We start from the raw sequence: 25710 nt of genomic DNA, 5'->3' as shown, positions 1-25710 counted from the left end.
AAACACTGAGAGGCTAAGAAACACAGAGAGAGACAGAAACACAGAGAGAGACAGAAACGCAGAGAGACAGACAACGGGGGACAGTGCAAAGACCGACACGGACAGGTGACAGAGGAAAGCTTTTTAACATAACAGGAAACACACTGGGAGTGGAAACACCTGGGGAAGGGGTGGAGCTACAAATGAGACATGAGGTAATGGAAAATCACAGGCAGAACACAGGGGCACGGGTCACGTGGGACAACACAGGCACGAGGACAGACAGGAAACAGGGCCAGGCGTGACACTCTGGAAAAAATAAAAAATAAGAGATCACTTAAAAATGACGGGTTTCATTGATTTTACCAAATTAAAAACGTCTGGAATATAATCAAGAGGAAGCTGGATGATCACAAGCCATCAAACCAAACTGAACTGTTTCTATGTTTCATTTTCTCTGATCCCCTGATTTTTATATTTATAGGTTTATGTTTGAGTAAAATGAACATTGTTGTTTTATTTTATAAACTACTGAAAACATTTCTCCCAAATTCCAAATACAAATATTGTCTTTTAGAGCATTGATTTGCAGAAAATGAGAAATGGCTGAAATAACAAAAATAGTTCAGAAATCATCAAGAAATCACAAGTCTTTGGTGGTTTTTAATCACAATTTTCATGCATTTTGGCATGTCCTCCTCCACCAGTCTTATACACTGCTTTTGGATAACTTCTGGTGCAAAAAAAAAAAAAAAGTAGTTCAGATTGGTTTGATGGCTTCTGATCATCCATTTTTCTCTTGATTATGTTTCAGAGGTTTTCAATTCTGTAAAATCAAAGAAACTCATCATTTTTAGAGCTGTAATTGAAAATTCATATAATCTTCATATTTAAAAAACATTTAAAAAAATACAATGATTAAAAAAACAGTAATCCGTTATCTGTACTGGACATTATGTATTACAATGTGCTGTACACATTTGAAAGGTTACCTCTGAATACTTTTTTACACTTTTGCAATTTTTTTTGTAATTCTGTATTTAATCTGTATTGCTGTCATACAGTTGGGTTAGATTATGTTCAGACTGCAGTTAAACCGGATTTGTTTTTCTCAAATCTTTCTCTGATCTGTTCACACTGTTATTTGCAAGTGTATATCACAGACATCACAGTAGTATCTAATAGTAGTAGATCATTGTATTTTAAGCTGCGAGTGGCGCAAAAGACACAGTAAAAACGGATTTGAGCGTCCAGACTGGGGCGTTTATTTACTAATCCTGGAATCACATTTCACCAATTCCAAAAGTGGTTTTGGTTCTGATTTTACAAAAATGCAATTTGAGTTGTTTATGCATTTCCACACTATTAAAACTCTATGTGGATACAATCTAGATTACAAAAATCCTTATAAAAGACTATATCAACTAATTTTCACTGATACTGATAAAAAAAAACCCACAGTTTTCCAATATCAGCAGATACAGTATCATCCACCAATCAACATACCATACATCAGGCCCAAATCCACATCCATCTTGTTGTACTCAGGCTGTGTAAATCTGACCTGTCTCTCCACTTCTGTCACTTAATATAAGTAAAGGCTATCATCTAAAAGCTGCTACCCGCTCTGCATACACTCTAACTGCTCTCTCTGTCTCTGAGCCTCAGGCCATTACACTTTCCCCACAAATCAAAAACACGAGCAGAGGCATTATGGTGCTTCTGGTTAAGGCGCCACAGCCATAGTGCTTATGTAAGATAAGTGTCCAGGGGTCAAAGGTAATGGGCAGAGGGAGACAGAGGGGATCGAATGATGAATGTTTGACAATCTGTTGGTCTGAAATGTGGGTTAGCTCTTGACCTTGGCCTAGGACCCGCAGACCTGCGCTTTATACATGCAGAGCCATGAAAGCACACACACAAAGCACTCCACCACACTCCAGCCATCATCTTCATCATCATCACCCTCACCCTCGCTCTCCAAATCTTCAAATACATAGATGCATTATGTGCTGTTTGAAGAGGATCAGCCCCCCCCAAACCCAACTGCTGTCCACTATCGATTGGAGAATGACCCCTGTTTAATAAAGGCCACGGGCTGCAGGCCACGGCTGGGAACTTGGCCGAGTCCATCTGGACTCAGCATAAAACGGCCGGGGGAGGTTGGGGGGTTGGATTGTGGGCTGGCCGGCAGATGACCAATCACATTCCAGCTCTTGGACACAGCAGATCTGAATGGACCAGAGACGGTCAGTGATTTAGTTTTATATGCTGTGACAGATAACAGTGAACGATGCCATTAAGATTAGCCTCAGCTTAGAAGTAACATTGATTGGGGCTAAAAATGAGTCATTAGGATTAGAAGTTATAAATTATACTAAATAAATAATAATAAAATGCAATAAGTTAACACAGAAAGGAGTTATCATCCAATCAAGTACTTTTACTATGGCCTAACTAAAGAGATGGGCAGTGATTTAGTTTTTAATATGCTGTGACAGATACCAGTGAAAGATGCCATCATTAAAATTAGCCTTAGATTAGAAGTAACACTAATTAAAGCTATAAAATCCCTTTATATTAAGAGTATGGAAACATATATTGTATTTTTCCACTTTAATTTCCCCAAAAATCGACAGTGCACCTTATGTATGAATTCTACCAGTCAAAAAAAAATACTATATATAAATATAAATATATAAATAATAGGATATGCCATCCTACTAGAAATTATACAACAGTTAATTCCGTTGGTTCAGTTAAAACCTCACAATCTGATTGGTTGAGAAGTGTTCTAGCCGTGCTGATATATGTGATAACATCACGGCCTTCTCACACTAAACCTGTATCACTCCGCCGACGCCTTGCCGAGTAACGGCGTATACACACAGGACACCCGCAGCAGCGTTAGCTTAGCACAGACTAGCGCTCAGCCACGGCACGCTCGCCCGCAGCCCGTAGAGCTGGCTCGTCTTTCGTGGAAAAAAAAAAAAAAAGAAAATCGCTTGGCTAGTGCCGTCTGACAGCCAGAACGCTAACCAGCCAGGCTATGCTAAGCTAAGCTAATGCTGAGCTAAACCAAACTACGCTAACCAAACCACAGCTAAAACCACATAGCTAAAACCAACACCACCCAGCAAAAAAAGAAGAAATGCTCAAAAAAGGCGCAGCTTTTCACCTGAAGAGTAGGCAGCTCCTGAACACAGAGCTACCTACTCGCCTAACACCTCTAACAAACTAACTACTAATAACCTCATTTCCTGATCTTGAACTTCTAGGGCTTCTATTACTAAATATGCAGTATTATTGTAAGTCGGTTTGGACAATAGCGCTAGCCAATTGTAATGTAATGTAATGTTTGTAATGTTTATAATGTCATAGCATACTGACCACCATTACTTAACGTGTTTACATTATTTAAGATGTGTCTTAATATCATTATGCACTCAAAATGTTCTCACAATACATTCATATTATAGACAATTTAAACGAAATTGAATTAACCACTTTTTTATTTGTTTGTTTAATTAACTAGCTTTATATTATGGAACAATTCTTGGTTTGATGTTGCGTCATTATTATTTCTTTAGTTTTTTAGTTTTTAATTTTAATTGTACAAGTTGCCATGCCTTTTTAAAGAAGTACAATCCTTGATGGACTCTACTTACTACAGTAAGAGTGAATGCTGAATAAGTTCATACAGCTTTTCACATCAAACTGCAGGAGAAAGTGTGTTAAACAGGACACAGATAACTGCAGGATTAAATTTAGCTTAGAAGATTTTGATAATTGTCCATAATGGTCATATACAGACTATAATCATTTCAGATAACTGCACCATCATGGATTCAGGGGACGTGGCATATATATAGCGAGAGGCTGAGATCTAGGCCAGTGCAGTCATCATTTTGAGGCACTGCTGAGAGAACAGGCCTTACATAATTCAGCCAGTCTGTCCTACTGAAATCAGGCCATGCTCAGGAGCAATCAGACGAGGCTAAGAGGGAAGTCAGACTGTGCATGTGTTTGTGTGTGTGTGTGTGTGTGTGTGTGTGTGTGTGTGTGTGTGTGTGTGTGTGTGTGTGTGTGCTGGCTTCTGTGGGAGTTATTCAGAACAAGGTTAGAGAGAAATGGTGTTAACTGACCAGAGGGCATGTTAGCACCCCTGCTACAAAAAAAAAAAAAAAAAAAAACACACGAGTACACACTTACACTGACATACACACACACACACACACAGGCATCTGAGAAATAGAGCAATAGCAGTACTGGCATTGCCAATTTTATATTTTTTATGTGTTTTAATTCTTTAACTTGTATATAGTACATATATACTTCCACTCATCTGCCAGGTATTTAGTCTGGAACATTAAAGCCCTGAGTCTCAACACAAGCAGAGCAGATTCATCATGGCAGGACGCTTGCTCCCACCATAGAGAGACATTAGTACTTAATAAGCCCTATCTTACACCCTGCACAAGGTACATCGCGATGCTCATCGCTATCTTACACCCCACCAACAGTCTACTTTCACACCTTCCGCCTGCATCGTTTAAATAGCAATGGTGCTTGTGAATATATTACACTGATGGATGTATTGATCTTGAAATGAGGTGTGTTCAGATACATTTCTGGTGTATTGCTAGCTTGGCAACAGAAAACCCAGGTGCACTACTGACTGAATACAATCTAAAGGGAATGGCAAGGGGCACGCTGACTGGTTTATAGCCCAAAAACACGCCCACAAATAATAAATAAAAAAATTAGTATATAAGTTTTGTGCGTTTTTAGCCATGCAAGAAGAATATACTTTTCCAGTGATTACAACAGCAAACATGAACTGACACACCCTAAATTAAGCTGCACAGTTGACCTGTTTTTTTCACAGGTTTTTCATTAATTTAGGCACTTTTCCCCACTATATTATAAATTAACTAGCCCAAATGTATACTAATCTTGCTAAATAAAAGTCATAAAAAAATGCAATTTACAAACATTACAAAAGAAAGGCAGTCAGTATTTTGGTTAACAAACAAATGCTAAAGCTAAGTCCACCCGGGTGACTTTACTACCCTAGCGTTGTACAGCTTGTTTCTTTTTTAGATACTGAACACTTTATTTCATTTCATTAATGCATAAAGTCTTTATCTCCTGTCCCTGCTGGCTCTCTCCCACACTCCCTGCATTGTACACAGCAGCCCTCTGATACTCAGTGCTGTTTACACGATTGTCTTTTGACTGCACTTTTCTGTGCAGAATTCATTGCATCCCAAGTCAAAACAATAGCTTTTTGAAAAAAAAAAAAAAAAAAAAAAAAAAAAAAAAAAAAGATCCTTATATACAGCTCTGGAAAAAATTAAGAGACCACTTAAGTTTCTGATTCAGTTTCTCTGATTTTGCTATTCATAGGTATATATTTGAGTAAAATGAGCATTGTTGTTTTATTCTATAAACTGCAGACAACATTTCTCCCAAATTCCAAATAAAAATATTGCCTTTTAGAGCATTTATTTGTTGAGCTTGCCGCCCTCAAATAATGCAAAGAAAACAAGTTCATATTCATAAAGTTTTAGGAAAATTAGTTCAAAAATTATTATTTGGTGGAATATCCCTGGTTTATATTCACAGTTTTTATGCATCTTGGCATGTTCTCCTCCACCAGTCTTACACACTGCTTTTGGATAACTTTACACCACTCCTGGTGCGAAAATTCAAGAAGTTTATCTTGGTTTGATGGCTTGTGATCATCCATCTTCCTCTTGATTATAATCCAGAGGTTTTTATATGGTAAAATCCAAGAAATTTCTTATTTTTAAGTGGTCTCTAATTTTTGTTCAAAGCTGTGTATGTGCATGGCATCAGCTTTAAACTACTGTCATCATATTTTTAGTTCTTTTGATTTTCCCATATCAGCATTTGCATAATCTGTCCTGGACCAGCCTGTGAAGTCCAGGCTTATTGACACTCAAGATTTGCAAATAAATACTTTTCTGCTGAGATAATATGGAGATCAAGGCCTTTATGACCATTTATTAAAAGTTACTATGAGGCAACTTTAACAGATACTATTTGTGTCCACTAAAAAACAAACCGGGAAATGAAACCACAGTTGTGTATTTCTGGTGGGCTATATAGAAGATTCGTGTTCTGCCAGCCCTGCCGATCACTTGTGCATTGTTCACAGTGAGGAAGCTGAGATGTGGACTGAATTGCTCTCTGTTCTCTGGTGTTTGTGAGACGCTGTGGGGAGCAGTGTAGGTCAGGTTTGTTGAGAATTTATTGCCCCCTGCGTGCGACAGATAGCCCGGCCGACAGCGCTGACCCGGTGCAGGAGCTGGGCTGATTTTATCATCGTATCTTTGTGTGCAGCATATATATGGCTGCAGAGGAGCTCTTACCCTGAGCAGTGTAGACCAGCTCACTGTAGACCACAGCTGGGATGAGAGGACACGGCAGCTCCTGCAGGTAAAACCTCAGAGTATCTGCCAACACAGAAAACTCGTACTGCTCACAGTCCACTGACGCAGGGTCTGTTTGTGAGAGAAAAACACAGAGACACGGTAAAATTAATACAGGGAATTTAAACTTTATATAATATTAATAAAGTTGTACTAATTATTTCAAATAATCACAAAATTCTTTTTCAGTAGAAGAAAAGCAGAGGGTCTTGGTTTATTTTTTTTTTTTTTTTTTTTTACTCTATTTTGATCTTCAAATATAGTTAAAATATATTTTTCCTACTTTTAAACTTAATTTTTTTTTTCTCCATTAAACGTTTTTTTAATTCCAAAAAAAGCTGTGACCTATGAAATGTCAATAAATAAACTTTTAAACATACATATATCAAGTGTAAACCACTGAAATCGTGAATCTAGTCATTTTAAAGGCAAATGTTTGTTGGTTGTCACATAGGACAGCAACAACTAATCAAATAAATCGATCAAACCCGATTATTAAAATAGTTGGTAACTAGTTGAATTTAATAATCCATTGGTTGGGTCTACATTAAGATGCGAGTGCCACCGCGCAACCAACTCACAAATTAAATTAAATGCTGCCATTTAACCAGTTATAGCTAGTTAGGTCCAAATCAAAACGTAGATTTTTTTATTTCTAATTATTTCTAATTATCTACACTTTTTCTCCCAGTTTAGCTAGGTCAACTGTCCCATTCATTCAGTTGTTAGTCAGCAGTATATCCCCTATCACTAGTGATTCCACAACACACAGAGGGTCAAGACTAGCACACGCCTCGGAGGAAAGCGCAGCGACTCAGTTCCGATACATCAGCTCACAGACGCCTCGTGCTGCGGACATCACCCTAGGAGTGATGAGGCAAAAGAGTGCCATCTACCCACCCAAAGAGCCAAGGACAATTGTGCTCTCTTGGTGCTCCGGCAGCTTATGGCAAGCTGCATGACCAGGATTCGAACTAGCAAGTTTCTGATCAGAGTGGCAGCGTTAAGTCAAGCTAATGTTAGTGATAAGTTCTATTTTTCTCCCACTCAATGTTTCTAGAGCGATAAAAGCTTTGAAAAAGCCTTTTTCAAAGTAATTTTTTGCTCTTAATCCAATTAATGATTAACTTTTTTAAAAAAAAGGATCAACAGATTTATCGATTAATAAAATAACTGTCAGTTGCACAACCATTGTCACATGTACATTAATTTTACCATATAATTAAGCAGACACTTGCATACTTTATATGCAATGACTTTTACATAGTACTACTGAGGGAAGGAACTACATGATGTGTTTCATTTCAAAAAGCTGGGAAGGTTATTCATTAATGACAGCACTGGGCAAAACATGATGTTTTCTCTAAAAAGGACAAAATGAAACATTTATGCCAGGAGTGGCATAAAGTTATCCAAAAGCAGTGTGTAAGACTGGTCGAGGAGAACATGCCAAGATGCATGAAAACTGTGAATAAAATATCAAACAAATATAGATTTCAGGACTAAATAGGAACTTGTTTTCTTTGCATTATTTGAGGTCTGAAGGCTCTGCATCTTTTTTTGGTATTTCAGCCATTTGTCATTTTCTGCAAATAAATGCTCTAAATGACAATATTTTTATTTGGAATTTAGGAGAAATGTTGTACCTAGCATGTAGAATAAAATCACTCTGTTACAACACTGAGAATATTTCAACAACTAGAACTATCCATCTACATCTACAAGGTGGAGCACCTATAGACATTAGTGTCTAATAGAGTGAAGGACAGAGAGTGTACACAGTGTTTAAAAACTCCAGCAGCACTGCTGTGTCTGATCCAATCGTACCAGAACCTCACACACTAACACACTAATCACCACCACCATGTCAGAACAGTCACTGCAGTGCTGAGAATGAATGACCCACTACCCATATCCGCTCTGTGGTGGTCTTGAAGAACAGGGTATAAGGAGGATAATAAAGTATGCAGTACATTCTGTAATTATAGAACTATAAAGTGCTTCTTTATGCTCAGCAGAGCTGATAAGATGGACAATGACTGTAGTAACAAGGAGGTGCTCAAAATAACGAGACTTGACTCTATATATATATATAATATACATCATGTATGTCATACTGAAATTACAATACTTAAAAATGTAATTACTGCACAATTATAATTCCCATTTTATCTACCTATTCTCTCCATTACTCATCTTGAAAGTCAGGTGTCCACTCTGAATGATCTGTTCCTGACCAGTGCTGCCGGCTGCAGACTCTGATCCAATGGCAGGCTTCATTAAGACGGGAACTTGAGTGGAAGCACACCAGTCAATAATTCACTGCCGCAGATAACAGCGGCTCTGAAGACTGTAATTATACACTGGGAATTTTAAAAGGGCTTTGATTGTGCTGAAATGATAACGGCATATTGATATTTAGAGATGATGTTAAAGAGGCTCAATGTGCTCGCATATATTACTGATGAAAGCCCCTTAATTTATAGCTTGGACATAACTATAGATTTATACATCGCACCAGTCTGTTTAATAGAACGCCTATAGAATAGATAAGTCAGTAACAGGCAAAGTCAAACTTATAAGGTAGTAAGAACTGGATTTTAACTGATTTTGGCAAATACACAAAAAAATCTGGATACACCTTATGCAGTACTTTTTCATTTTCAGCACTGTAAAATAATAGTCATCCAAACTATAAAGAAAAGCATATGTAATTGTTTAGTAAACAGAAAAAAAAGTGTTTAACAAACCAGAGTATGTTTTATTTTTCAGATTATTCAAAGTAGCACCTCTTGCTTAGATGACAGCTTTGCATTTATTGGCATTTTCTCAGTCAGTTTAATGAGAATCAGTTAACAGCTGTGCTGATCTTTTCTTCTCCTCTTAATGTGTTTGAAAGCATCACAGTAAATTAAATACAGTAAAGTCCTATTCGAGTGATGTTCTAATACATATTATGGAAAGAACTACTAATGAAGTCCAGTGATGGGAATAACGAAACAAACTTTTTTCAGTAACGAGTAAACTAACTAATTACTCAGACTGTCACTGTACCATTTCTGACACTCCATTACTGCACCTTACTTCAGCCGCTCAATTAACTTCTTTTTTTTTTTTACTTCGCGCATACGGGGGCGAGTAACACAAAAGTAATGCAATAGTTACTTTTACTGGTAACTAGTTACTTTTATAGTGGAGTAACTCAGTTACTTTTTGGAGAAGTAACTAGTAACTATAACTAATTACTTTTTCAAAGTAATGTGCCCAACACTGATAAAGTCAAGAAAAAAAAACTACTTCAAAGAAATGAAGGTCAGTCAATCTGACAAATTTGAAGAACTTTAAAAGTATCCTCAAGTGCATTAGTGAAAAACATTATGATGAAACTGGCACTCAACACTTTTAAGTTACTACATGATTCCTTATGTGTTCCTTCATAGTCTGGATTAATTTAGTATTCTAACAATGTTAAAAAAACAAAACAAACAAACATTGAATTAGAAGGTGTGTCCAAACTTTTATTGGTACTCTTATACTCTACTGATACTCCTAAATAAGCAAATAACTGGAATTATTGATTTATAGGTGTCAGTTTTACAGAATTTTACAACAAATGTTGTTTACCACAGGTTTACCCTATTCAAATTGAGGGGGGATTTTTAAAGAGTTTAAAGCACTTATGTTGCGGTACAAATATAGATATTTGATGCAATGCATTGATAACGTATCACAAATAAAATAACAATGACACATATTGTGGTTGATAGACAGTATATATCAATCACACCATCTTTGTGGTTTGACTAATTTAGTAAACTGCACTGGATTACGCTTTTTCAGATATAGGAATAAAGTCTTCATATCACTCCATTAATTATGATGATTTTAGAATTCATAATCTCCTAATCCCTTCAGGATCCAAACCACTTCCAAACTAACAACCCAATTACGTTCTTTTTCAGACTCCAGACGGATGATACCCTGTGTAGCAGGCATGATACACTGATTTGAATTAATTGATATTTACAATATGTTTCCCAGCACTGTTTGGTAGATAATATTGCATTGTTTTGATGTTATAGCTACATATTACCAACGATTTGTAATCAGTAACTGACCAAAGGAGGATGGATCCCCCCTAACCACCCCTTGAGGGGGATATAATGTCTGTTTTACGTGTTCAACCGATTTCTGCAATGCTGCTTTGCGACAACATCGGCTATAAAAGTGCTATACAAATAAAATTGATTGAATTTGGTTAGATATCGTCTTGCACAGGAAGTGTATTGAGCTGCATTGTAGTTTATTGGCAGCTGAAACTGCCTGACCTGTGGTTTACAAAAGACGCTGAATTGAGTCTGACCTCTGTCCCAGTTAGCAGTGTTTTTACTAGTTGCAACCTTGCAATAATACATTCAACAGTGATAAAAACGATAAGGACAGTTTCCAACAGTAGATTACGTCAATCGTCTGTTCTATTTTAGGAACCTGAATGGTTTGGGTTATAAGAGAGGTCTGAGAAGGTCAAGGCTGACAAACTGAAAAAAGGAGACTCTTAGCAGAACAAATATACTAGTAAAACCCCAAAGAACCCACCCTCTGCACAGCACCATCACCAGGCAGAGTAGCTCATTCAGCGGCAGACTGCTGTCCCAGTCCAGCTCCACAGACAGACTCCGAAAGTCTTTTGTCCCTCAGGCCATAACTCATCTCAGCACAGCAAACTAAAGACTCTGCACTCAGCACATCTCTCTCTCTCTATCTCTCTATCTCTCTATCTCTCTATCTCTCTATCTATCTATCTATCTATCTATCTAAGAAACACAGCCTTTCTGACTTTACTCAGTGCTCCACCACCTTCCTCCTATCCTCCTTCATCCCACCATAAGACACCACTGACCCCTGCAGCTAAACTGTTCTAGCATTGATCGAACCCCTCCTGACTAATTGTAAAGTTTTCCCGTCATCGGGACCCGGTGAGATGAGAAGCCCATTAAGCTGTGCTGAAGACTTTCTCCCTCGCTAAATGTGATTAGTTGGTAGAGCTGCTGCTGCTGCTGTGTCCGCATCCAATGAACAGCTTGAGGACACACACTCGCAGTGTAAAACATGGCTGGCGGCAGCAGCCGGGATATAACTTGATATAGCTTTTTTTTTCTTCTTCAATTTATAGATAGTTCTATACCTTACAGCAGGTTTTCTAGCAATATACAAACTGTTACTGGAACCGTGTTTCCGCAATCATAGTTGCCAAAAATTACAGGATACGACCATTATCAGTTATGGTGAGAAATATGACAAAATACCCTTTTCTACGTACATTGTGGGTGTTTTCAGTATTTCTAGAACAGAGAAAAACTACATATAGTAATAAAAAAATGATTTAATGTCTTCTTTAATGGGGACAGAATAGTCAAGTGATGAAGTACAAATACTTTGTTACCTTATTTAAGTAGAAATGTTGGTTATCTATACTTTACTGGAGTAATTCTTTTTAGATAACTTATTACTTCTACTCTGTACATTTTCACTCAATTATCTGAACCTTAAACTCCTTACATTTTTAACCCTTTGATGCGCAACATATGCACACCCCCTCTAATGCGCAACATGGGTCAAAAATTACACGCATTTGTTTTCTATGTAACTTTTTCATGTATGGCTGAATGTTTCTATGATATATCTTAGCAATAAATTAATGAAATTATTCAACATTTAAGGTATTCCTCAATGAACTTGTTTTTGACCATCATACATCCTTTTTTATTTTTACTTTTGTATTCACATAAAAAAAAACATGAATTACCATACAAAATTAATGAGGGTCATTTTTGACCCATGTGTGCATTAGAGGGGTAGTGATACAAAAAGCGCTTTTATTTAAAAAGTAAGAAAATTAAACATTAGATAAGGGTGTATGATGATCAAAAACAAGTCATTTGAGGAGTATCTTAAATTCTGAATGACTGAATTCATTTAGTGCTAAGATATATCATAGAAACGCTCGGCCATGCATGAAGTTACATAGAAAACATATGCGGGTCATTTTTGCGCATAAGAGGGGTAGTAACACAAAAAGAGCTTTTATTCAAAAAAAAAAAAAAATAAATAAATAAAAAAACAGAATGGACTATGATTTTATGATTTAAAACAAGTTAATTAAGGAATATTTTGAATACTGAATGAAAAAAGAAACCCGATCCAGATAAATCTCTCCATCCAGATAGAGTGAATTTGATTGTGGTTGGATAAGGAGTATAATCAGATACCATTCTGACACCATATTGGTTTATATACATTATTGATTGCACCTGCACATGTCTAATCACCCTCCTGGTGTTGGGGCATCACTAGTATCAGGGAGAGTCCGAATGAGTGGGTTGGGTAATTGGCCGTGTAAATTGGAAGAAAATGGCAGTTTAGTATCACAGAATCACAGTATTAAGATTTTATTGTTATTGTGGTCAATGCATTGTTATAATATTGTATCATCCTGTGATTCCCACCCCTACAAAGCATTGTTAAATAGTTGCACTAAAGAAAACATAGCAGCAAACTTAGCAACTCTCACCAGTATGATCTGTATGAGTATTACAGAAATGGTCAAAATGGTCATTGGTCAAAATGACACATTATATTCTCAGTAGCAAATGATGACAGACTGGGGTCTGCACCTCTCAAACCAACAATGCAGATTCAATTTGCAAAAGCTCCAGCCAGCTCTTACTGTCTGATTCAGCTCATATGGCTGATAACCAGTTCTGGAATAATCCTGGTCCTGATTAGCAAGGAGCCTTCCCGTATTAACTGCTCTTTCCTACAGCCCAGACACACAGCCAAGCAGGAAACCAGCGTCTATTGATCAAACCCCTCCCAGTGAAGTATTGGTCCGCCTAAAAGGTCAATGCATCTACATATATTTGGCATTCTTCTAATCATCTTCACAGGAGATGCTCATCTTCCGCCTTTTTTATTTCTTGCCATGAGCTCCAATCGATCGCTTCCTCTTGCCTGGCTTAATCTTCACATTGTTGGAATTTCTTTAGGTGCGTTTATCGATGTCTGGCCTTCCCCCACCCCATATACGACACACACATACACACTCACACATATATATATATATATATATATATATATATATATATATATATATATATATAAAATATATTCAGAGACACAGACATTACATTAACAGACTTTTTCAGTTCATCAGTCAGGCTTTGGCCTGGATCTTCTTCCCAACTTCACAATTTACACAGCTGACAATAGAATTCATACTGTCACACAGTATTTAGGTCCTCCAATCCATCTGGTCCAGCTCTATTGATCCACTCAGGCTTTATCTTCGTGCCTACTGCCTTATGGGGGATTTCTGAAACCACAGCCCCAATCAGGAAGCTCAGTTCTGGACAAAACCATCACCCACCCCACCGCAACCCATCCTGTGTCGCACTGGGTTAACGCGTCCTGGAGCTTTTTGTTAAAACATGGTCAGTAGTTAAACAACAAAGACGCTATTCAAACAGGATTAGGGCGCGGCAGACTGGCTTTAGGGGTCAAGACTAGAGGTCACTACAGGACCCATCAGGTAAATGTCATCAGCCTCTCAGGCTATAGCTGTCTCAGCTGGCTGTTTCCTGCTGCTCACTGAGTCTTGCAGATGGTTCGGGGCTCATGAACCATTGACCTGTAAAATGAAAAATGTATAGGATGTGAAGAAAGGAAGAATGTAGCTCCATTTAAAAGGATATTCTCCCATCAGGGTAGATTTATTCCTAAACTACTCCGAAGCTATTTTGCGAAAGGGGGAACGATAGGGCTCTTGGTCTTTCTTTCTTGGGGGCAGTCCTGATGAGAGCCAGTTTCATCATCATAACATTTTTGATGGTCTTTGCAAATGCACTTGAGGATACTTTTTATCCTTAAATAGTTCTTGTAATTCTTTGAAATGACCGACCTTCATTCACCTTCAAGTATTTTTCTTTCTTTACTTAATTGAGTAGTTAATCACTAATCAAATAGGGCTATTCACTGTTTTCACAACTCTACCTCTTCACAACACAACTGATGCTCTCAAACTCTCATTAAGAGGCAAGAAATTCAAGTAATTATCTCTTAACAAGTTCAGCACAGCTGTTAACTGAAAGCCATTCCAGGTGACTCTACTTTATAAAGCTGCCCGAGAAAATCTAGCCAAGATGTGCAAAGGTTTGACTTTTTGTTTACTAAATAATCAATTCCATATGTTTTTCTTTATAGTTTGGGTGACTTTAGTTTTAAAGGAGGACTCTGGTGTATTATGGACTTTTGGTGTAGTAAACATTGAGTAGCACACCTCCTGCAGCTTTCTGAGATCCAGTAATTGTGTGTTTTTTGCCCGACACTTGGTACAACGGCCACTTCAGGACATAATTTGCCATGATAAATCACTTTTTACACCATTATCCAGGCTCAAAGTAGCTCCACAGCTCCTTAGTAGAATCCAGAGGGTGTTGTTAAAAAAAGTGCTGGGCAAAAACACAAAATTACTGGATCTCTGAAAGCTTTGGTAGTCTTTATCATCTTTATTGCAATCTTCACCAAAAGTCAATTTTACACTGGGGTTCTCCTTTAATCTACAATGCTGAACATTTTAAAATAATGAAAAAAACACTGAATTTAAAAAGAGTGTCCAGACCTTGGACTGGTACTGTATCCACCAAACATAAGCACACACACATGGTTTGGTTCGCTGATGTTGTTTATGAAACAAGGACGCATTATTATGGTTCTCATGGCTTAGTAACTGTCATCAAATCAACTCAGAAGAAGTGCTTGATACGGTTCACCTCGTTTCCAAAGTGCTGTCCCTTCCCTTCTTCCACATTACAGGCCGTGTCGAAAGAAAGTGGAAAAAGGAGAAAAATGTCAAATGATCACAATAATTTCTAGGCAAGTTATTGGATCAAATCTAATAATAAGGAGGATTAAAGCTCTCTGGCATGGTCAGAATGGTCAGAATGGTCAGAATGGCACAGTGGTGCTGCTCTCTCGTCTTAACCCAATCAGCCACGCCATAATTCTCCTTACTCAATTATCTAATCATTCCCTCAGCTTTGTGTCATGCCACCAGAGCAAGTTCAAGTGGTGCAGAGAGGTAAATGCTGCAATTGTGTCGCGCACAAAGTGCAAAAAAAAAAGGCAAAGTCATGGGCTTCTAGATAAAAAGAGCCGTAAGTGAGTTACTGCCATGGAGAATGTAGATCTGATTAGTCCATAATTTGTTCTATTGGTTTGTAAAAAAAAAAAAAAAAAATCATATGAAGTGGAAAAAGAGAGAGAGAGAGAGAGAGAGAGAGAGAGAAAGTGTGTGTGTAAGAGAGAGACAGAGAGAGAGATTTTATTGCCTCAGATTAGGCAATGAGATCACATTGTCTGGCATGTCCAGGCTACGTTCATAACATATGATAAAAGTTGGTGACATTAGTTTGGTAGTATGAGATGAGAGAACTGAGACAGGAAACACATTATTAAACTAAGGTAATCCATTAATCCATATGAAGGAACCTTAATATTATACATTAAACTATGTAGGGTCAGACAAACCAAGTCTCCCTGAAGCTGCGGGAGTCTCCCGCATTTCAGTAGTGGCTCCCTGATGCCCGCGAGTCACATATAATCTCCCGGAATTCAGAACGAGCGCCCCAAACGCACACACAGGCTACAGACTTTTTTTCTCTAATCGCGTGTGGGAAGGAGAGAGAGAAAACAGAGAGGATTCTGATTGGTCTGTTCTCTGCAGTCTGTGAGACAGCCAATCAGTTTTTAGTGTGGGCGGGCAGTGTTTTTCCCCCCTGCCGGACGGGATTTGTTCAGTGAGTGAGAAAAAGCAGATCATGGCAGAGGCAATATTAATAATTATTGTAATATGGTATGAAAAGTTTTTGATGTTGTGCAATTTTTTTTTGATATTGTAACTGTCATTTTTTGTCAAATAAAGGCTTTTTTCCAAAAAAGAAAGCAGAGGCAGGGCCTTCCAAAAATAAAAAAAAGATAAAACTCATTTCACCTCTGAATACTCTAAATTTAATAATAAAAAAAAGTAAAATGAATTAATATAAAAGTAAAGTTTCGTTATCCTTTGGTGCGTATGCAAGTTTTTTTTTTTTTTGGCGGGGTGGGGTGGGGGGGTAATCTCCCTGAAATCAACTTTTGCAACTTGGGATGTCTGTAGGGTGAATCCTAACACTATGTTCATGCTCTGAGTGGGGGACACATGTTGTTACTCTCACCCAGTCGGGCTTCCCAAACTGACCCCATCATTACAGCCCACCTTCATCTCAGTGTAGAACCCAGATGAGGACCCTATTTAACATATTCTGGTCTCATCATTGATCCTGATGGGGCCCTCATTAATATGCATATGTGGAAACAATATGAAATCCATGGATAAAATGCTTTGGTTCACAGTTTGGCTGCTCATACAGGCCCTAAATGCACCGTAATCCTGGATGTGTTACATTTAATTAAATATTTTAATTCGTTTGCTAAAGTAACGTTTGCTGAAAACTAGTTATTAGTCCTAAATTGCAAGTTAGTTTAAGTTAGTTAATAATGTTTTTGTTATATAAATGGCTTTGCACAACAATTATACTTGGAATTGAATGGTCAGGTGACTTCTTTTTTATTTAATTTAAGTAAAACTTTCATTTGAAATGGTGGTTAATGGCAACAGACTATTATTATTAGTTATTATTAGTTGATTCACCTCAAAGATCTCTAGAGCATCTCAAAAAATTTGAATATCATTGAAAAGTTACTTTTATTTCAGTCATTCAGTAACACTGACTTAATATAACACAGTGGACCAACGCCAGCAGATGACATGTCTCTCCAAACCATCACTGATTGTAGAAACTTCACACTAGACCTCAAGCAGCTTGGAACTCGATTTCCAAATTAATTGCAAAATTTACTGATGATCAGTGATTTTTTTGGACAAAGCCAGTGCAGTGCTTTCCTGGAAAATCTTACAGCACTTCATGCTTCATGCTGACACCTTTTATGCAGATGTGAATTTCATTTTCCAGCAGGACTTGGCAAAAGTACCAATTGGTCTTATAATTTAAAAAATATTCTAATTCTCTGAGACATTAATTTTTGGGTTTTCATTGGCTGTAAGCCATAATTATCAACAATAAAAGGCTAAAAATAAATACACGCTTAAAACAGATCACTCTGTGTGTAATACATCTATTAGGGGTGTGACGGGAAAAAAATAGGTTAGTGTGGACTTTTTAAGCGGGATCTGGCAACACGTAGAATCAGCGCCCCCGGGGGGGGAGATATGTTCTCTCAATACAAGCCCACCGCGCTCCGCAAAACCAGCAAGCTGATTGGCTGAAAATTTATTTGGGGCTTTCATTTGGCGCCCCCTTTAGTGCAGCGCCCCTATGCGTCGCATAGTCTGCATACCCTCTTTTTAAGGTGTACGTTTGGTTGCATTTTGGCTTTCCAGTGGAAACAATAAACGCTATTTTAGGACATTTAGGAGAAAAAAAAACAAACCATAGGCTTAATATGACTGGTTATGGTTTGCACTTATTGTTTGCACTATATAAGACCTAGAAAAGTTTTATTTTTATTTTTTATTCTTATTTGTATTTCTTATAAAATCAATGTGTGAGAGAAACCAGTCTGTTAAGTTTGCGTTATATGATTTTGTCAAATAAAACTCTAGTTTTCAAGCCATTTTTCATTTTTTGACGTTTTCTTAAAAATTATATTTTTAAATCTCGTCTCGTCTCGTTCTCGTGAACCCAATATCGTGTCTCATCTCGTCCGGTGATATTAGTGTCTCGTCACACCCCTAACATCTATATAATATATGAGTTTCACATTTTGAACTGAATTACTGAAATGAAGTAAAGTATCCAAAAACGATAATCTAAGTGCTCAAATGGAATAGTTGAGTAACGTTTGTAAATATCCAATTTTAAGTAAAGCAGACTTAATTTAGAGTACAAAGAGTACAAACTAATTGCGGGTTTATCTGGGAATCTAATCGCTTTGGAACTGCCTTCAAAAAAAATCAACACCAAGCACTTGATGGCTGCTTTGATTAGTATTTTTTCTAGAGTGTAAAGAGTGCTGAAGTTTCCAATGTTATTCTTTACGGTGAAGCCCTGCTCCAGTGAGCTTTCAGCAATGGAAATCTAGGAAGTGAGGTTTCAGTAGATTTTCAATCCATCACACCAGGAAGAGTATGAATTTTAAGTAAGGAATCACAGAGAGCGAGAGAGAGAGAGAGAGAGAGAGAGAGAGAGAGAGAGAGTTTGTATGTCTGTGTGTGTGTGTGTGTGTGATGTGTGTTTGCATGCAGACTGCATTCTGGTTTGATGCATTGCAATGTGATTTTACATGTGTAAAGGCTCAGCGATGTGGCAGAGATGGATTTGGGTTCATTTTTTTCCCTCTCCCCCACTTCCCTCACTCTGCATTTTCACCCGCACATCAAAGCATTTCCTCCACGGCTTAGGAGTCACACTCTGGTCTCCTCGCCTGAACCGACCTCAGCTACACTTCAGTCCAAACAGCAGACACCCCCCCCCCCCTCCACCTTTCACACCACACGATTACTAGAGCAGGTATCATCAATTCTACTCTATATCAAGGCCAACACTGCTATTAGCGCACAGATACTCCATCAAAGCTACTGTCAACACACCACCAATACAGGCTTTCTTTTAGAGAGATTAAGAGCAGAAAATAGCAGATTAATGGCAGAAAATCTGCCTAAATACACTGACAAAGACAGACAATGTGGAGAGCTTAACAGCCTTAACAATGAAGAAGCTGAATCTGTTAATTCTGGTTGGTGTTATATCTTAGGTAGAGTTCACCCTTTAAAGCTACACTAATAACACTGGACAACAAAAAAGGCATGATGAGACTCTATTATCTCCTGATAAACAAGATGAGTTACAGTTGGTCATGGAGGCTTACAGGTTTTGTATGGCATCACGTGGTCCATTTGTCCACCAATGTTGCAGCCCGGCCTGTAGATCCTGCACACTCATAGGTTGCTGCAAAACCTGGGATTCCAACTGGTTCCATAATTGCTAGATTGGTTCTAAATCTTGCAACCAGGTAGGCCAATGAAAATCTGGCTGAAACATTCCTTGGAAACTCTTGCTGCTTGTGGGCGAGCTTTATCTTGATGGAAAATGCCAGTTGGAACACATCTGGTAGAATATATCGCTAAGCTGTAAGTGTCCATTATATCACTGCTTGTATCAGTGACCTACTGTTGTATGCAATGACTCCTCAAATAATCATCAGGGCTTTTTTTTTTTACCTGAACCTGACCATCGTTGAATCCCAAACTGAACTGGAATTCATCACTAAAGACAATATGGTTCATGACTGTAGCAGTCCAGCTTTCTTGTTCAAGATACCCCTGCAAATGATGGCGACGGTGGCTGACTGATTGATGGCAATTTGTTAAAATGATCATCGTGCATCTCTCAGTACAACGATGGAGCCCATCTCTCAAAGCCTGTCAACTGGGCAAAATGTCTACAAATGAGTCATAGAGGCATTTTAGCATTTGTTCATTAGATCTCTCACCAAGAGGTACACTACTCAAAAGTATTCTCTGAGAGCACAGAGTGTCTAATCATTGTTTAATATCTGCCTAAAACATAATGCATAATGTTTTAGTGCAGGGGTCGGCAATTAAGTTTGGCCGCGGGCCAGATATTTTCCAATCCATTACATGGCGGGCCACAAAAAATTAAATCTATTTTGTAAAATGAAGTGTAACGGGATGGAGTGCTACAGTCTAGTAGCTCTCCAGCCCAGAGGGTTGTTGAACCCAATTGCACAACAGTTGATCTCAAAGCAGGTAAACACCAAAAAAAAGGAAAAAATAAATAAAAATACATAAACATACTGCTCCTCACGCAGAATCGAACCCGTGTCGTCAGGGTTGCGGTCCAATACACTACCACTGCCACGGCTGGGAAAAACGTCCTTATAAGGAAATAGGGAGCCCAAGAATGGGCAAAAAAAATTAGAACGTTAATTTAAGTTTAAACCATCTCACGGGCCAGATGTTTCATGCTTGCGGGCCTATTAGCGACCCTTATTTTAGTCAATTGTATATATATACGTATATATATATATATATATATATATATATATATATATATATATATATATATATATATATACGTATATATATATATATATACGTATATATATATATATACGTATATATATAGTATTAGTGCTAGTATATTATTAGGTTTTTATTAGTCTTCTAACTGTTTAAACTCTTAACAATCAAGCATTTTTACTATAGTTTCATATGTAATGAATATGTAATACATTTAATTAATGCATAAAACAACAAAAGACCAAACCAGGAATACCAGAGAAGCCACAAAATGCTGAATCTGGTCAAAGAGAAGTGCAAGGCAGAGACATTCTGGGAAACGCTTGCTGTATGTGGGTGAGCATTGTCTTTTTGAAAAATGCAGGAAAAATGCAGGAAAAAATGCAGGAAAAATGCAGGATTTCAGCCTCACCCTTAGAGGCCAAAAATATTACTGCAGGATGAGCTGCACATATTACAGAGTTGTTAGTGTCCCTCCTATCACTACTAGGGGTGACCGACTGTCTGAAGAAAGTACATTTGAGATAATAACCAATACTGTATATTAGGGGTGGGCAATATTATATCATATACAATATATCGTGACGCAGAAATATCATGATATTAAAAATCCATATCGTAATAAAAGGGCTGTTCTGTTTCAAAAGTAGTCTATTATTTACTGTGAAGCTTTAAGTGTATTTATTGTATAACTGTTTTAGTTTGCAGTTTATATGCATGCACTAAATATTCTGCAATATTATTTGCTGCATTATATTATTTTATGCCATAGGATTTATTTTGCCACATTATGATTATACTGTTATACTATTATACTATATTCCTGAAATTAATGAATTATTTTTCTGTTTTCCTATATCGCCAAGTATATCGTTATCGCAAAAAGACCCTGAAATATCGTGATATTATTTTAGAGCCATATCGCCCACCCCTACTGTATAATACATCATGTTTTTCTTGTCCTTTATGTAAAAATTAGATTTTTAATAAACAAAGTGAAGGTAACATAGGTGAACTGGATTGCATCTGCTCAACTTTTTTTTGATAGGATTTACAGTACATACTTTTTTTTACAGTGACCATATGGGCATAGGCCCTATACACATTTAATTCCAATGTTTGCCCCTAACCCCCAACCCCTGACCCACTGTTCCAATTTTTCCATCACCTCCTCCATCTCCCACAACACATCCACAGCAGACCCTGTCAGCAACAGCTCTCAGCTGCAACACAGGAGACTCAGGAGCTTTTGTGCTTCTTATTTGAGAGAGAACTCGCAGACAGGCATGCAGACAGTGACATTCTGCAGACACAGGCCACCAGGCCTGGCTCACGCTGGCAGAGGGCTATCTGAGGCCACCGGACAGCAAACAAACAAACAGAAGAAAAAAAAGAAAAGAAGGACGAGGCGGAAGTTTAGGCAGAGGCTTAGCAAGAAATGCTTTACAGAGATAAATATTTGTCAGTGCTTTTCACAGGATGCTTCATTTCGATGGAAAAGCCTTCCTAGCTCACCAACAGAGGCACTGTGGGCGCACATGCTGGGCCATGTGTTCACGAAGCCCACAGTTGTCATATGTTCCGGGATACGTCTCGCTGCGTTATGTTAAATCTGATGCTGTAAGTTCCTGCTTCTGTCAGAATGATGAAGAAAACTGTTCCAGTAAACCCTGACCTTCAGGAACTGTGAGAGAAACCAGTGGAGGAGATGACAGCCTTCATTCCATAGCGCAGCAAACCAGGCGGTCAGTGGCCTTCGTGATACGCCAAAACTCATTCCACCTCATGGCCTAGGACACAGCACCAACCCTGTATTCAACTGAGACTGTACTTAATATTTGTGGATATATGAATGCATATTTGTACCAGCACACAACATACATTTACAGGGTTAGGGTTTTTTTTTACAGAGTCTAGATTATTTGTTGTTTGAAACAAACAAGTTGATCAGCTTGTTCTCACCTATTATAAAGAGTTTCAAAGGCAAGTGAAACTGTTTTATTAAAAAATATTGAATAGCATATCTAAATAAGATATGTTAGTACAGGGGTTCTTAACACCTGGGTGTCTCAATAAACAAGAGAGTCTTGACATAGTTCCTGGGGGATTGTGGGAGTTATGCTAATTAAGGGTGTTTTCTCTGCAAAATGTGCAGAGAATCAGAAATAGACATTATTCATAGTTGTCCCGTAAGTAAGTAAGTAAGTTCTTAACACTCTATGGCATAGTGTTGCCCTCAGGCAACAAAACATTTTTTTGGTTACTACACCTTTCCATACCATACCATACCATACCATACCATACCATACCATTCCTTATTTATTTATATATTTACTAACTTAAGTAAGTACTTATTTATTTATATTTAATAGAATGTCATATCTACGTCAAATACAATCCCGCAAACAACTGGGTCATGAATAAAAATACTGTATGTATATGTGCAAGAATACACACAAATACAGTCCGTTAGATTCATCATGACGAAGCAGTGGTTCTCACCTCTGGTCCTAGAGACCTCCTACCTTGCATGTTTTTGGTGATTCCTTGCTCTGAAACACCTGATTCCAATTATCAGCTCGTTATCCAAAGTCAAAATCTAAATTTAAGACATTTTTTTCCCTCCTGAAAAATAAAATGATTTCCATAAAGGGTTGGAAGTATCCCACTGGCAAAAAAAAGATTCTAGAAGTGTACCCAAACTTTTCACTTTATAAGAATTATAAAAAACCACTGACTGATCCCCCAAAGCAGAAGATCTAGAAACCATGTACTATAAACAATGGAAAGCTTATATATATATATATATATATATATATAGCTTATATATTCTTTTATACTCTCTTTTCCTGGGAAGAACTTGTGCCCAAGCATATTAAGCTGTTTTTGATTTCTTACTATATTCTTAGATACTTGTTGTAAACTTTCATTATTTTCTTAGATTAATCCTGATGATGCAGTGGTTCTCACCTCTGGTCCTAAAGACCTCCTACCTTACATGTTTAGGGCACTACCTTGCTCTGAAATGCCCGATTCAAATGATCAGCTCGTTATCAAAAGCCAAAATCTAAATTTAAGCTCACTACATCCACAGGGACTGCTAAGCTTTTCCTCCAGAACAAAATATAATTAATTCCATAGAGGGTTAAAAGAGTCCCACTTGCAAAAAAGATCCAAGAAGTGTACCCAAACTTTTGACATCCACTTTATAACAATAATAAAAAAAACACTGACCCCCTGGAAGCAGAAGTTCTAGAAACCATGTACTACAAATAAAGCAAAGCTTTGCTGTTATATTCTTTTATACTCTTATTCTTTTCCTGGGAAGAAGTTGCTTGGTATTATTGTGATACGCATAGTTTCAGTGTTCTCCCCTCTACGCCATAAAGAATAAACTGTGGTGTGTTGCAGAATGCTCTGAGCGGGGATGTAAGGCACCAAAATAAGATTTTTTCCCACCACAACAACAAAGTCTGTGTCATATATCTGCCAGCCGTGTCTGTGCAGAGTTCAGTATCGTGCCACAGTGCTGTTGAGGATAGATTGGGTTTGCTCTTAAGACACTGGTGGCATGCCATTGTTTACCCGCTAGGACAGGGTATAGGTGTGGCACTTGAGCCAGTGTGTGTGTGTGTGTGTGTGTGTTTTTGTGCAGAGAAGGTGATGAGTGTGAGGAATGAGGTAAAGAGAGTTCAGTGTAAACACTCTGCTCTGAAAAAAAAAAAAGAGTACACAAAAAGCCAGAGTACACACCAGAGACATCCACACGGCCTCAGGGCTATCAACACACACTGATCTACAGTATAAAATTACCGCTCTAAATACAGTACGCATCGTTATATAGGCTTATATTGGCTCGCTCGGCCAACTCTCAGGTGATCAGGTCTGCAGCTCACAGCAGAAACACCCCGCATGGCCCGGGCCTGCAGATAACAGCCTGAATCACAAGATGATACGCTGCTGCAGGAAGCAATTATATTCTTAAAAAAAAGAAAAAAAGAAGAAAAGGCAGCGCAGCGTATTGTAGATTACACATTCAGTGGAAAAGCCCACTCTGGGCAGACATAATGAGCAAATATACTGTGTCTAAAATAGTTTAAATTGCCATTTTGACAGAGCACAGTAGGCAGTGGAAAGAGTAGGATTAAAAACATTTAAAAAAGCATAGAGTGAACTAAATTGTGCATTATACACCATACATGTGTGAAAAAGTTTGTGGACACATTCTCATCCAACATTCCACACCTTTCAGGGTTTTTTTTTTAGTTTGTTCCAAACTGAACAAAGTAGCAGTTGTGAAAAGCCACTAAAACCACCTAAGGGACCAAAAGGACCACAATTTTATTCTACCAAAAGAGGTGGCCCTGGTCCACATGATCAACTGACCCACGATCAGGTTCATTAGCAGTGTAAAAAATACTTTTCTAGATGGTAATAGAATAGAGAAGTTGAGGCAGGCTAAAGCCACTCATTTATAAACAATAGAAGAAGAAAAAGACAGGTGTGCAGTATTGCATGCAGTTTTGAAGCAAACACTAATGCACATGACCTGTTTGATTAAATAAAAGATTCTTACATTGTTTAAAGCTTATTAAACAGTCGAATAAGTGCTGTGCCGAAATCTGACTCCCCAAACGTTTTCTCCTTTGTTTAATGAAACATATTTACATTAAATGTTTTTTCCTGTATCAAGCTTTTTGTTTTATCTTGAGCATCTTTTAGCTTGCAAGGGCAATCATAACAGACTAAACACTAATAAAATTGAATTCATTATTTATAAGTTGATTAAACTCTAAAAATGTACAAAGCTGAGTTTTTGTTCTAGGAAAGAAAGGTTTGTAGCTTGCATTTATCCACATTCTAAATGACTGCAGTATGTATATATATATATATATATATATATATATATATATATATATATACATATATATATATATATATATATATATATATATATATATATATATATGGTAACACTTTCTATGAATGTCATCTTTATTAGACTCTATAACTACATTCATAATATATTATAATGCATTCATAAGACATTATAAATATGGCTATAAATATTTATAAAAATGCATAACCCACTATAGCCATGTTTATTAAGCATTA

General features: G+C 37.5%; 1 protein-coding gene across 1 annotated transcript in view; it reads right to left on the bottom strand.

Annotated features, from left to right (window-relative positions):
- pik3r3b (phosphoinositide-3-kinase, regulatory subunit 3b (gamma)) overlaps window positions 1-25710 on the bottom strand; it is a 338192-nt gene that overhangs the window by 187784 nt on the left and 124698 nt on the right. Inside the window, exon 5 of the mRNA XM_022675844.2 lies at window positions 6378-6509. Within this exon, the coding sequence (XP_022531565.2) occupies window positions 6378-6509 (132 nt within the window). The remainder of the gene's footprint in view (window positions 1-6377; window positions 6510-25710) is intronic.

The sequence above is a fragment of the Astyanax mexicanus genome, chromosome 5 (genome assembly GCF_023375975.1).
Source record: "Astyanax mexicanus isolate ESR-SI-001 chromosome 5, AstMex3_surface, whole genome shotgun sequence".
NCBI lineage: Eukaryota > Metazoa > Chordata > Actinopteri > Characiformes > Acestrorhamphidae > Astyanax > Astyanax mexicanus.
The sequence above is the reverse complement of the archived record's forward strand: the minus strand, read 5'-3'. Positions and strand labels throughout refer to the sequence as shown.